Here is a 14440-nt window from a genome sequence, read left to right on the forward strand (position 1 = left end):
AACAGTTACTTTACTTATCAATCTCTATCTTCACAGTCTAACCTCCCATCAGTTAAATATAACAATAAAACCTCCTTCCAACCAGTCATCACATCTAATATTAAAAACCTACTCCTAAAACTAAAATTTACCACAATTGCACCTGCCAACCTATCTGCCGAATGCATCCTGTCTGGTGCAGCTGTCCTGGTCTATCCTGTATTTATTCTAATAAACCATTCTCTTAAAGAAAGCTATGTCCCCAGCTTATGGAAAAAATCATATAACCTACCATTACATAAAGGTGGAAACTCCCGTGACTTCACTAACTACAGACCTAAAACCATATTTTCTCCCCTCACTAAGATATTAGAGAAATGTATACAAATCATTAACTTCATTACAGACAATAACTTTTTCTGCCAAACCCAACATGGCATCCGCCCCCCCACCATAGCACTACAATAGCCCTGCTTGACTTTGTTAGCTCAGTGAATGAGAGTAAAAACTGTTGAAACATTGCATCACAGTCTTCTTAGACCTATCAAAGACACTTGACACTGTCTCACACCAGAAACTGCTCCTCAGGCTATCTGCACTAGGAGTGGATACAGCAGCGCTTTCCTGGTTCCAAGCTATCTAACTGATGGGATGCAGGCAGTTAAATAGTTAAATGACATCTCTCTATTCTCTCTGTTACAGTGGGACTCCCACAAGGATCTATTTTGGGCCCTCTTCTTTTCAATATTTTCACAAACGATCTGCATACAGCAATTAAACATGCCTCCATCATTCAATATAATGATGACTCCATCCTCATTTGCTCAGACAAAAGTCTAGCCACTCCACAGTAACTCATGCAGGAATTTCTCTTCTGTTGAATCATGGCTAGAAGGCTCACAATTATTATTTAACCCTAAAAAATAAAAACTACTCCTGTTTACCCCCCAAAAATACTAGCTACCAGGAAGCACAATTTCTCCATTCAATCATCAAACCAGACAAATATTGAGATGGTAACCCATACTAAACTCTTAGGAGTTATCATAGATGAAAATATAAAACTCAACCACCATATGCAGCAAATGATAAAAAAAACCCATGAGAAACTTAGCTTCCTCTACAGAGTCAAACCACACCTGACAAACAATTCCATAATCAACAAAGCAGCCTCCTACCTACTCACAACCCTCCTCTATGCGGCCTCATTTCTGATAAACCTTCAGACCACCCTACTGTATTCTACTCTACTCTATAGAACAATGCTACAATATTGTTTGTCTTTCGGCTTTTTCCGGTTAAGGGTCGCCACAGTGGAACTCCGATCCTCTAATGACTGGCAGTAGATTTTCACGAACGCTGAGGTTCCAGCTCGATGTCCAACCTTCAACGAAGGCACGCCCATTTACGCATGTCTTTCGAACACCACTCAACCATGGGGAGGACATGCAGACTCCACACAGAAGGCACTCCCCGCACTCCAGCCGAGAATCTAACGGGAGAACCTCTTGCTGTGAGGCAACAACGCTACCGCTGCACCATAAAATAAAGTAGCTAAATTCACCTTCCATCTTAGGTTTAGAACCTAGCACTGCATTCCTCTTAAACAGCTGCAATGACTGGAGCTGAGACATGCATTAATATACACTCCACTCATGACAGCTCACAAACTCATATATCATGCAGATGAATGTCCAAGCCTAAATACCATCTTGAAATTTTGCAATCCTAACAGACCCCTGCACTCCACTGACAAACTACCCCTGACTGTGCCTAAGTGTAAGAACATTGCAGGAGACTCAAGGTATTCTTCTAACCTCTAAAAAATATGAAACTCCACTCCCTTATCCATTAGACAAACTGAAAATGTAAATTCCTTCAAAACCCAGCAAAAACAATATTTCACAGAAATATGGCTACACTATGTTCTATCCTTAGTAAGCTCTGGCCCAGGCCTCACCTTACCTGACCACTGCAGAAGACTCTCTTTTCCTACAATTAATTTCTCATTTCTACAACTCCACTTCATATCTGTACACCCTGACCATTTTGTTTACCTCCTGCAAAATAGGTGTATTATGTATTTATTTATCTATTTTATTTCAACTCTCATTCACTCCATTAACTATGTATAAAATGGTCTGAAATGTACATGTTATCTACTTATGTTAATTGTCATTGATTATAGATTATACTTTTCATTACTTGTTACAATATTTTGGAGCTTTTTTTTCCTTGGGCCTCCACTGAAAAGGATAACTTTCTTTTTTTTTCCTTTTCAGACCATCCCTGTTAACAAATGCAATAAATAAAGAAAACGTATGTAATATGAAACTGGGACTTCACATTACTTAATGAACCTTGTCTTGTGTATATAAAGGGAAAGGGAGGGGATGCTTAAATGAGGTACATGCTTGCAGTAATTGCTGAGATTATATATTTGGAAAGATTCTGTAAGTAAAACAAAGTTTTATACAGCTTATCTTTCATATTACAGCCAACATAAAACACCCAGAATCACCACTCCATACTTTTGGAATTATTGCACATCTTCACCTCTCTTTATGTGATTTCTTCACCACCACTAAATATTTTTTTACAATTATCTGTGAGTCAGAGAAAGATCAATAAAATCAGTCTATCATTGTGATTAACAACTTCACAGTACCCTTTGATAAGCTGCCTGTTTGATCTACATGCTTCATACAATGTCCAAGTAATGGTACATCCACATACCAAACAAAGGCCTGAGAAATTATGACGTAGCAAGACAAGTGAAAGCATTCTTGTTTAGACATGGCATTTTGTTGTTAAAATACATGTGTTTGATGTCTGTGTCTGAGCATGCCCATGCATCTATACACATGCCCATCTATCTATATATGTATGCATGTATGTGTATGTATCATATATATGCCCTTAATGTGCAGCCTGTTTTATAAGTTGCATGGATATAGAAACATTTTGAAACTATAAGCTTCACGATGCACCTTTCTAATGTGATAATATTTGTTTCCCGTTTTAAAGGAGGATTACTTCACTGCACAATTTTTTATTTAATGTAACAATATGGCACAGTATTAAAATCAATTGTTGTGGAACTATCACTTATCTTGTTCTGAAACAATCACTTATTTTGTATAATGGCTTAGTTATTTATGCTTTAGGCACTGCAGTAATCCAGATTAAATCAACATTCTTTACTTTCTAGGCTAAAGATATAACCCAGAGTGTTGCCAGTGACACAGAAGCTATTTCATCATTCAAGAGTGAGATATCTGATTTGAGGCGTACTATACAAAGTCTTGAAATTGAGCTCCAGACTCAGATTGGCAGGGTGAGTTGTATTCAGACAATGATATGCATCATCATTAATTATTTCTGTGCATTAATTACATTAACCACTGACCACAGACACAGCTCTCCATGCTGCTATTGTCAGAAGGGAACATTTCAGACACTGTATGCTAAGAAACTGACAAATGAATTATTTTTGAAAAAAAAACATCTTTTGATTGCCATATTTTTAGAAAGGTGCTAGAATCCAGCTGTGTCAGCAGAGAGGAATAAAGCCTTAAGTATGACTCAGGTGACTCATGTTTGATTGGCAGCATGGGCACCTGCTGGACCCAGCATTTGGAGGGTGGGCATGCCTATCGTTGGAAGGAGTGGGTTGAATAAGTCCATTCTATACTGCAGTCCATTAAAGGGGGATCACTGACATTTGGTGCAGTCCAGGGGTGTGCATTTGCTTCAACAGATGATAAAAGTGGTATCCTTCCTCAGCAGGTGCACTGAAGCATGCATATTCATGAAGAGATATGGAGTTCCTTGTGGTAATGCAGGTGGCAGCTGCTCTGCAATTGGAGAAGGCATGAACGTTAGCAGTTACCTGAGCAAAAGGCATACAATGAAATTAAATATGCTAAATGCATCAACTCTTTTGCCCCACAGAATTTTGACTTTCCTTCATCTATATACATTTATTAATAACCTCAGCATGGGGAACATCACAATGCTGGCCAGCACTAAACATGCCCGCCAGCCTGCTACATTTGCATGTGATCCTTATCATCAAGATGTGGTGCAGCACTATCGTCCTGCTCCATCCTACAGTGGTGGTAATACCCTGTTCTCTGAACTGGAAACCTGGAATGCACTGAGAAAATCTGTGCAAGGCAGTTTTGTATAGTGTGATCTGGGTTTCTGAGCACCAGGATGTGTTCACTACCTTTGCTGTGTAGCATTTTTCTAAACTACAAAAATAGTAGTTTATACCTTCTTAGTACAAAGTGATGCATCTTTCTTGAAGCATTATCCCTATATATGCAGATCGGAAAAGGATTGAGAAAATCAGAATAACAGCAACAAAAATGATTCACAAAGCTTTTGCACTGCGGTTGAACATTAACTAGTTCAGAAGGCTAGATTCATTAATTAATTAATTACATTGAGTAACTAGTTTGGCTTGAAACTCTGTGCTGACTGAAGGTATCTTCTTGTATGGTATATCTTTACACACTGAAATAACATTATACTCACATAAGACTATTATCCTTCTTCTACCATTACAATCAAGGACAAAGACAAAAAATGATTACGGATGAAGGCTCTAAATCATGGGCACTTTAAGAAATTACAGTAACATGCATTTTATGAAGAATAAGAAATCATTAACTTCAATGTCAGTAGTATTTCCTTGGTTCGGTTGAGAGGTATGTAGATTACAACTATGCTCATTAACCTGCACAGTGGATGGATGAATGTAGTAGTTTTTTGTTTGTTTTTTTTTTTCTGTCGTTTATTCACTTCTCTAATATAAAAGCACTAGTTATTGGCATTAACTTTGGTAACCAGAACAGCTATGGCGCCCAAGTGCTTCCCCACAATACTGTACTTTGGGCAGAAAAGTAACCTGGCAAATTGAATATTTGGACATGCAGTAACAAGCTGCATGACTGCTTGACTGCCCGCAAGTATTGCTAGTGTGTAGGTATGAACTTGCTGGTGAAGTACTAAGCTGAAGCTGCTTACACTAGGCATTTTTTTTAAATAATAAATACCCACTGCACATTACAATTATGTGCAAGTCCCCCTAACTGCTAGTACCAAGGTTTTCTAAGCTTGATTCCTTTTTACTACACTAGGCCAAACTAATTTTCACATTTTGAATATGGCTGCAACACACTGATGTTATTGCGGCTAACTAACTGTATCAAGTACTTTGTGCACTTCCCATTCCAAGATTAAATGTTTAGATGTAGTTTTAATTAGCACTTGTGCTGCTCACAGTCTTAACCCCCTCCTTGAGTAGACAGTATGCTGCAGTTCATTACATGCCCCTGTTTTCACTAAGGTTAGTAGTTCGAGTTCAAAAGTCTAAACTTAAGCACCTTACAAATAAATACCAAAAAACATAGCTAACCTACAGAAAGTGACAATAGTATAAATTTAAAGTATTAACAGTAGTACTAATAATAATAATAATAATAATAATAATAATAATAATAATAGTTGTACTAGCAGTCAAAGCAAGTAAAATATAGAAGAATAATATGCATTTAGAATAAATGTAAGTATGGATATTATTATTTAGAGAAGAACCAGGGTGAAGTTTTGAATTAGGTTAAGTAAAGCACATATAAACGATAAAAAGAAGTATAATGGTAGTATAAGGCTTGTAGAGAAACACTATTCTTTGTGACTTACTGATAAAAACCTAAATAATGTTAAAACACATGTATGATTATAAAGAAATACAAGTAACAGGCTTTCTTAAGCCAGAAGCCTAACCTAAAGCAAATCCAGACTAAGAGTAACAAGGCCCCAACCATGCTTTTCCTTGTCTGTGTCTAGATTATCTATCAATATCTACATCTGTTTCATTTGCATTTTACTGAACATTTTTCGACAAATGCAGAGGTGTGATTTAATGTTCACAGCACAGATGGCCGAATGGTGGATATGTTGAGAGTATGGAATGTCGATACAGGTAAGTGGGGTTGGGGAGGGAGATGAGAGAGTGTGTGTGTGTGTGTGTGTGTGTGTGTGTGTGTGTGTGTGTGTGTGTGTGTGTGTGTGTGTGTGTGTGTGTGTGTGTTTGTGTGTGTGTGTGTGTGTTTGTGTGAGGGTTAGGGTCGGGTAAGAGTAGAAGATGGGTGATGTGTGTTTATGTGTGAGTTTGTGTATTGTAGTTTAAGCGTTAGTTTAGGGGATAGATGTAGTGTTGTTTGTGTGTGTATGTGAATGTTTCTGCGTCTGAGTCTGTCTTTTGTAGTGGCAGTTTTACAGGAAGGTTTTAATGACATTAATGTGTAGGATTAAGGTTGAGGTCTGAGTAGCATTAAGGTTAAGGTTAGCACCCATTAATAAAGAAGGCAGGGCTGCCACTATTCAGACAAATTTGAGGTTAATGTTATGGGAGGTTTCATTTTAATATCCGTAGAAGAAATAATTTTTCTCTCTCGATATTATTTTCACTTTTTTTTTTTTGCTATTGTGTATGACCAAACTTATTTTGTCAGTGTTTTACATTCAACATGAGAGTGGTTTGGTCATACACAATAGACCCCTATATTTCTATATCTATTTCTATATCTACCTATATCTATATATAAACTGCAAGAAAAACCCAGCCAAGCTAAAATTTTCACTGTGTGATACCTTAAATCTCCTGTAATGGAAGACCATGGGATATATGCAAATGGCCTCTTAAGGACATTTGAATGCTTCAACTACAAGGCTTTTGAATGTCCATGACTTTTTTACTTTTTAAGTCTTTACAGTTACATTCAGGTTGAAAAAGGCAAACCCCACTAGCTGTTGACATGCATGTTTTTGCCCTTTTATTGACCTCATCAGCACAGCATAAGTGGATAGTTTGTCTATACATCAGAAACATATGGTCTTTAAATTGAGTTGATGCCCATAAAGATTAAGGTCCTTGCAAAATATCCCAACTAATCTCCAAGAAAAAGAGTAAAATGTCACACAGAAAAACTGATCAGCACATCAGCACACTACAGGATGTCTGAAATTTTGCACAATAAAGACTCTTGCTTGGCTGGATTTTTCTTGCAGTTTTCACTGAATGGTTTGTCTGTGTGACCTTTTTACTCTTTGGCTTGCTAGTATTTATAATGTATGTATACACACATGCACAAGTCACACATACACATCTCTCTCTCTCTATACATATATATATCTATATATATATATATATATATATATATATATATATATATATATATGTATCTATATATATATATATATATATATATATATATATATATATACATATATACATATATATATATATATATATATATATATATATATTGGTTCACTACATAATCTCAAACTTTTGAAATACCAAATTTCAAAAGCTTGAGACTATAAACCCGAAACCCCTAAATACCGAAAGTATACAAGCGCGAATTTTAAAATCCCTAACATCTAACACACATACAGCATACACATACACACAGCTTTTCCCCACAATCAAACATATCTCACTAACCTACAGATAAGCAGGGGGGCAAGCCCCCCTGCACCCCCATGTGGGGGGCTGCACCCCCCACCCCCCCTACTTAAATATTCTAACTCCGAGATCGCACAAACAGACACACAAGGCAAACTGATGCCCACACATTACAGTCCCTCACACACACACACACATCACAGTCACAACATACAATTACACACACTAAAGCCCCTCACAAACACACTTACACACGCATACTTACCTGAACCGCAGCACCAGAAGTGCTAATTCAATATCTCCAAACATCGGGATTTTGAATTTCACACTTTTCTTTTAGTATTCCAGGGTTTCGGCTACATAGTCTCGAGCTTTTGAAATTCGATATTTCAAAAGTTCGAGATTATGTAGTGAACCCATGTGTATATATGTATATATATATATATATATATATATATATATATATATATATATATATATATATATATATATATATGGTTCCACTTCATAGCGTCGAAATATCATTTCATCAAATTTCAAAACATCGAGACCAAATTGTCAAAAGCTCAAATCGTCGAAAACTCATAACATCGAATCTCAAATCATTGAAAACTATAAAGCAACTAGAAATAACATCCCACAGAGTTTTTACTGCGTTTATGCAGGGAGCAAGCCTCCCTGCACCCCCCATGTGAGGGGCTCCGCCCCCCACACCCCCCGTACATTAACTATACCAACTCCAAGGTCGCACTTCAATGGGGAAAAAGGTAATTTCCTAACCCCACTGTAGTGCGATCTTGGAGTTGGTATATTTATTTTACGGGAGGTGTGGGGGGTGGGATGTTATTTCTAGTATATATCTGTGTGTGTGTGTGTTTGTGTGTGTGTGTGTGTGTGTGTGTGTGTGTGTGTGTGTGTGTGTGTGTGTGTGTATAAGGATAGTTTAGTATAAAATATGCAGGGCAAAAAAATAATAAGCAGACACTTTTGTAAACTGTGTGCAGTAAAATATATATATTTCTGCCATCTCTTTTGTTGCACAGAAGTCTCCCTATGGAGATTTCCGTTTACCTGCATGGTGTTCTGTGCTTTCGATGTTGTGGTGCCAACTATATCAGCTTTGATATTGTCGGCTTTCGACATCATGAAGTAGACCCATCAAATGATGAAGAAACAAAATCATAAGTGCTGCTGCCAACATCTAATTTTTACAATGAAAAATTATGATCACATCACCTCTTAACAGCCTGTAACCTATGAAGTAAATAGGTAATATCTTGTCTTTTACTGTAACATAAATGACTCTGCTTTTAGTCTGCCTAGAAAATAACTTTTGAACTCTCTCAATTTACATTATTTGTGAATAATCCCATTGTCTAAATCGGCAGCATTGATTCTGCTCTGAAAGGCTTGGTTTTATTTAAATTCTGTATGATTTTATATGTCTTCTCATCCCCAATAAATAACCTTTTGAATATATGTGTTCTTGTCATCACTGGAAATTGTCCTTGTGGACCAATTTGGGGCTATGGCTCTAAAGTTATAAACCACTTATCTAGTCTGAGATACCTTGGGGGTATTTGCCTGAGGCTACCATGGCCTATGAAGATGTGTTGATTTCATCTCAGTTTGTAGAATCAGGTCCTGTTATGGAAGCAGTGCATTATTCAATAGTAGCAGGCTTTGGTATAGGGACTGCAAATAGCCTTGCACTTCCATTGAAAAAAGAAAATTTTTTTAATGAAAAAAAATTAAGCCTAATGGATACTACACACTGTATTTTAGTGCAGTTTTCCCTCAGGAAAATATAATATGTTTAGTAATATTTATAACATACAGCATACCAATAAACTTTATTTATAAAGCTACCAAAAGACGGGCTATGAAATGTGAAAGCAAGTTGCTTATTAACATTCCCATACTTCAGTGCCCTGAAAGAAGAAAGAAATGTCTTTAGTTTCATAGTTTCAGAATGATCAGCGTAGTGACTAATTCTTAATAAGTACTGGCTTTTGATGATCTGGGGTGTTCTTTCCTTTTGGAAAGAGCTTTTCAATTTGTTGTGTATATAACTGTTATGTGGCTGTATGTGGGAGCTTCACAATTTTATTTCTTCTTCTAAATACAAATAGCTTCTAAACAATCCCAATGTTAAAGTCACTGTTTCACTATAATGTTTTAGAAAGGTTCCTTGGAATCAAATTTGGCAGAAACAGAAGGTCGTTATGGAATGATGATTCAGGAAATACAGATGAAGATCTCTGCTTTGGAGGATCAGCTTGCTAACCTGCGATCACAGATGGAATACCAGAGTCAGGAGTACCAGATGCTTCTGGGTGTAAAACAACAACTGGAACAGGAGATTGAGACCTACCGCATCTTGCTGGAAGGCGAAGACTCAAGGTAAGAGAAAACCAATTTAACTTTTCTTTACATGCTTTTTTAACGCGGTACACAATTTATTTTGTTTCTGCAAATAACAACTAGAAATATTCTAATGTACTCATCCTGGAATTTGAAGCTCATCATGCAATTGCCATCTAAGTTCTGCTCCTAAGGCTTGAATGTGGATTTTCTGTTATCGTCCTGATATCATGTCAGAATAACATTTCAACTTATAGAAAACAAGATTCTTAGATTTATTCAGATGAACAGCCCTACTGAGCATCACTGCACCACTGTTTGTAAGACAAAGTATCTACCAGTTTCATATTTGCCAAACACTCTTACTTTTAGACTCCTTCATGATAAAGACCGCCCACCCTTAATCAACAGGCTAAGACTGCATGAACCATCTTACGCTTTACATAGTAGCACAAGCATCATTTCTCCATTGTTGCCCACTTAGACTAACCGACCTGCTCAAATTACTGCCTTACAAGGTATGGAGCATCTTAAAAATTAATATAAATTAACAACACTGGTTACATATCTCATTTAGCAAATGCTTTTTTCTTAACTTCATTCTTTCAAGCTCAGCTGTATGCAGTTCACATGTTTTTCCATGTATATACATGTATACAACTTGTATGTTTTTTATACATTTCTCCTACCTTTTGTTCTGGGCTGGGGTTCCAAAGGAACCTTTCTAATCTGACTAACTATATCTAAATGCTGCCAAAGAACGTAAAGCCTCTGCCTTAAAATAATGTCATGTGTACCTTTATCAAGACCTTTTCCAGATATACGGTTCATGAAAAGGCATTCTTTCAAAGAAAGTTGTTGGTTATGGTTTAAGAACAATATTACTGTATAATTCATCGTTAAATGTGGAAAAAAATGTCTTCACTTCAGCAGAAGCAACAAGGGAATTCTTACAAATAATAAGGTTATTGAGTCGCAACCTTATCTCAGAAATTCTACGTTAAACATATTTATCACAAAGCAATCTTACTAGTTCCACACGCCAAACAAATTATCTAGCTGACAAAGCTTGCAGCTATGCTAGTATCTTATAAATCTCCTCATTTGAAGAGATCCATAACCAGTGACAATTTAGATGCCAACACCATAAATCTCAAGCACTGAGGAAAACCTTCAGTTATTCCCCTCTCAAGTACCCAGAAGCAACTTTTTTTTTTGTTGGATTGTGTTGGATGATCCATGACGCAATTGATCAAAATCCACTCTGTGTCTCAACTAAAATTATCTAACCCAGTTTCCACACTATTTCAAGGCTGTATCACTAAATTATCAGGCAGTCCTTGTAAAGATCCCAGAGGCAAATAGCTTAAACCCAAAAAGAGCTCACATACTTATTTTTCAGCCCTCGTCTTGCCTTTAGCAGATCCAACCCCATAATGTACTAGCTAGCTTTAGTCATTTACTGAGCTACACAAAGTTTTGTTTGGGACACACACATCATTTGAGTTCTGGTGTCTCAGTACAGCATTTTGGGACTCAGTATTTTTTTTTCTTCTTTCCCTTTTATTCACATTATTCATAGCTTACTATTCTGTATTCTGAAGTTTAAGAAAACAGTTATTGTTTATTATTTTTGGCACACTTACTTCTTTCTTTTTAAGTAAAAGGTAACTGTTCCATTTTTCTGCATCATATTTTGATACTTTACAGTAGTTTTCATGTACCTGTATTTAATATTGTTATTTCTTCCTTTAGAGAACAGTAATAGGTTGCAGTTTATTCGCATGCAAGCTTAGACTTATTTTCTAAGTACAAAGCAGATGTTATATTTGTACCAATGGCTAAATTAACTAAAAGATACACGAGAGATTTAGAAAAGATTTGACAAGGGCTTCAGGTACTGAGCCTACGTATGCCTCCTAAACATGATGAGTTAGTGTTATACTCTTCCAGCTAAACTGGTTGATTAGTGATTATATCTAGAATGCAGATAGGAGGTATGTAATCATAAGACCAAGTACTCCCATGGACCATTTGATTCTAGGCAATGTTTATGAACCAGACCCATTCATCCTTTGCATAATGCTTCAATAAATTGTTAAATTGTAATCTAGATCAAAACCTAATCATTCATCATATGACTTTAATGCTGCCCTTGATATGTGTTACATAGGCATTCCCCACTGCAGAATGAAACTTTAAGGCACGCAGGTTCTTGAAACACGATATGAGAGAACTGAAAACTAAGTATCTAACGGGTCTGTTTTTTTTTTTTGTCAACCCAGTCTTCAAATAATAACAACATTTATTTAATCAAGACATGCATATGTTATATTTTATTGACCAGGTCTGTCTCACTATACTGGAAACTTCATTTTTGGGAAGACCCAGACTGGTACTCACACAGACTAGAGGAAATATGACCAGGGTGCATACCTCTCAACTGTCCAGATTTTTTTCAGAATGTCCATATTTGCTGCCTCATATTTTTGGATGATTCCTCATAAAATTTGTGGTATTCTGGCAAATCATTGGTGATTGAAATCATTGAATAATGACATACATTTGATTTTCAGACTTTATATAATTAAAAAATGTATGCTAACACAAATTCTGTTGTTCTAGCATTTTTTTACATTTATAAGAGCAATATTTAAAATATTGTTTATTTTTGTGACTTTGACCCCCCCCCCCCCCATTATTTTAGACTTTGTCCAGATTTCTTGTGCTAAGAGGTTGAGAGGAATACCAGGGTACCCAGGATTTTCCCTAACCCTTTCCAGTAAGAGCTGACAGGTCTTTTACATACATCTGAGCCACCATCAACTGAGCCAGACTCAGTTTAACAGCTCATCAGAAAGAAAGCACACATTTTAAGTGCAGCACTCCATTATACCACACTGCAGTGTCACTAGTGGAAAATAAATCCATGCAGCTGGTTTGGAAATCGAATACCTAGTCTTCTGATCTCACAGTATCAAAGAAGAGGAGTGCACAGCCTACTGAACCAACTGACACTGACAGCTGGCGGGGCTGTTTCTTTTTTTTTTTTTTGCCCAGGTCGTGACAGATGCCATTATCATATCATTGATTCTAGCACCCATGACTACTAATGAGGCTGTCTGTCACCCTTTCAGTTCTGCCAGCTTCAGTATCCAAATGCAGCAGGCTATGGATGGATGATCTTCTAGTTTTCAAAAGTAATCTGCCAAGGACCATATGATTCAAGGACTTAAATTTTACATTCATGCTAGCCTGAGGAGCACTATCTATCCCTTCTTATAGTAGGAATCTTTCAGTCCAGAAATAAAGGACTGCAGTTCCGTGTTAAAGTCCATGCTATCATCCCAGCTATACAGGGAAATTGACAAGGAAGAAAGAAAGATTCTTACAGCTTACCAAACCCGTCTTACAGGTAAATTTCAAAACAAGCAATAATTATCTGATTATGAAAGGCTAAGCTACACGAAAATATTTAGCCTGTACCTAGTGTAAGTTATGACATAGGCATGGCTTCTAGGCTGCTGCCTAGTAAGTGTTCAGCACTTATGTTGAAGCAGTGTAAGCTGTAAAAATATTGTGATAGTGATATGTAGTAATAATGATTCACTAAGTGCTAGTCACAAAGGGATCGACAGATTCCCGATTTTGTTCCTGTTTGGGCAACCCATCATATAATGCAATGCCGCCTAAGATCACTCTTACTGATTTTTTATATAGTGTAAGTTTACCTCAGATATACCTTTCTGCTGTTTGTTTAAATTTTAACCCCATATTGTACCTACTGAAGTTCTTACAGCTATTAAGAGAAGCTCATTAGGAAAGTGCCTTGTCCAAAAGGGCTAACATCCAAGACATCTTCTTCTTAAAACACTGTCTTGACTAAGTGATGCTTTTTGTCAGAAGCAAAGATCAGATGATAGAGTCTATATCACAAAGTCAAATGATAAAAAGAGCGAATGCTCTTATATCGAACACTAAAAATTGAAAGCACTGAATGTCAAACACATGGAACAGTGATTTGTTTTCACAGAGAAAAAAAAAATCACTGGGCTGTTTTCAGGACATTGCCAGTTCCTCCACTGAGGTGAATCTCAGAGTTGGTATATTTAAGTGTGGGGGGGGGGGGGTGTCTGTTTTTGGATTTGTTTTTTTTTTTTTTTGGCGGAGTAGCGATTTTTTTCCCTGAGAAAAAAATCGCTGTTCCTTATGTTCAACATTTACTGCTTTCGGTTTTTAGTGTTCGATATAAGAGCCTTTGCTCTTTTTATTGTTTAACTTTGTGATATAGACTCCAGATGATATGCCTGATTCCCTTAAAACATCCTTTGATTATGGCATTACTTAAACATGGTAAATTGCTGGCATTATTTTGTTAACCAACCACATATGATAGATAAACTTTGCCAAATTATAGGCTAGAATGTTAAAAAAGTAAAACATTGCCCACAACCTCTGTTTTCTACAATTACAAGGTCACCTCTGGCTGGTTTTATTCTGAACCACTTAACCAATGGTCATCTCTGGCACCTTCTCACATATATGACAACCTCTCAGTTCTCCAAAACACGAACAGCTGCAATGTTTATCAACATCCAGAAGACTTTGAATCAATCA

General features: G+C 36.7%; 1 protein-coding gene across 1 annotated transcript in view; it reads left to right on the forward strand.

Annotated features, from left to right (window-relative positions):
* The window catches only part of LOC122788072 (keratin, type I cytoskeletal 47 kDa-like), a 70702-nt gene that overhangs the window by 33900 nt on the left and 22362 nt on the right, over window positions 1–14440 (forward strand). The window contains exons 5-6 of the mRNA XM_044054995.1: window positions 3191–3316; window positions 9642–9862. Coding sequence (XP_043910930.1) covers window positions 3191–3316; window positions 9642–9862 — 347 coding nt within the window. The remainder of the gene's footprint in view (window positions 1–3190; window positions 3317–9641; window positions 9863–14440) is intronic.

The sequence above is a fragment of the Protopterus annectens genome, chromosome 13.part0 (genome assembly GCF_019279795.1).
Source record: "Protopterus annectens isolate FY-2018-M chromosome 13.part0, PAN1.0, whole genome shotgun sequence".
Taxonomy (NCBI): Eukaryota; Metazoa; Chordata; order Ceratodontiformes; family Protopteridae; genus Protopterus; species Protopterus annectens.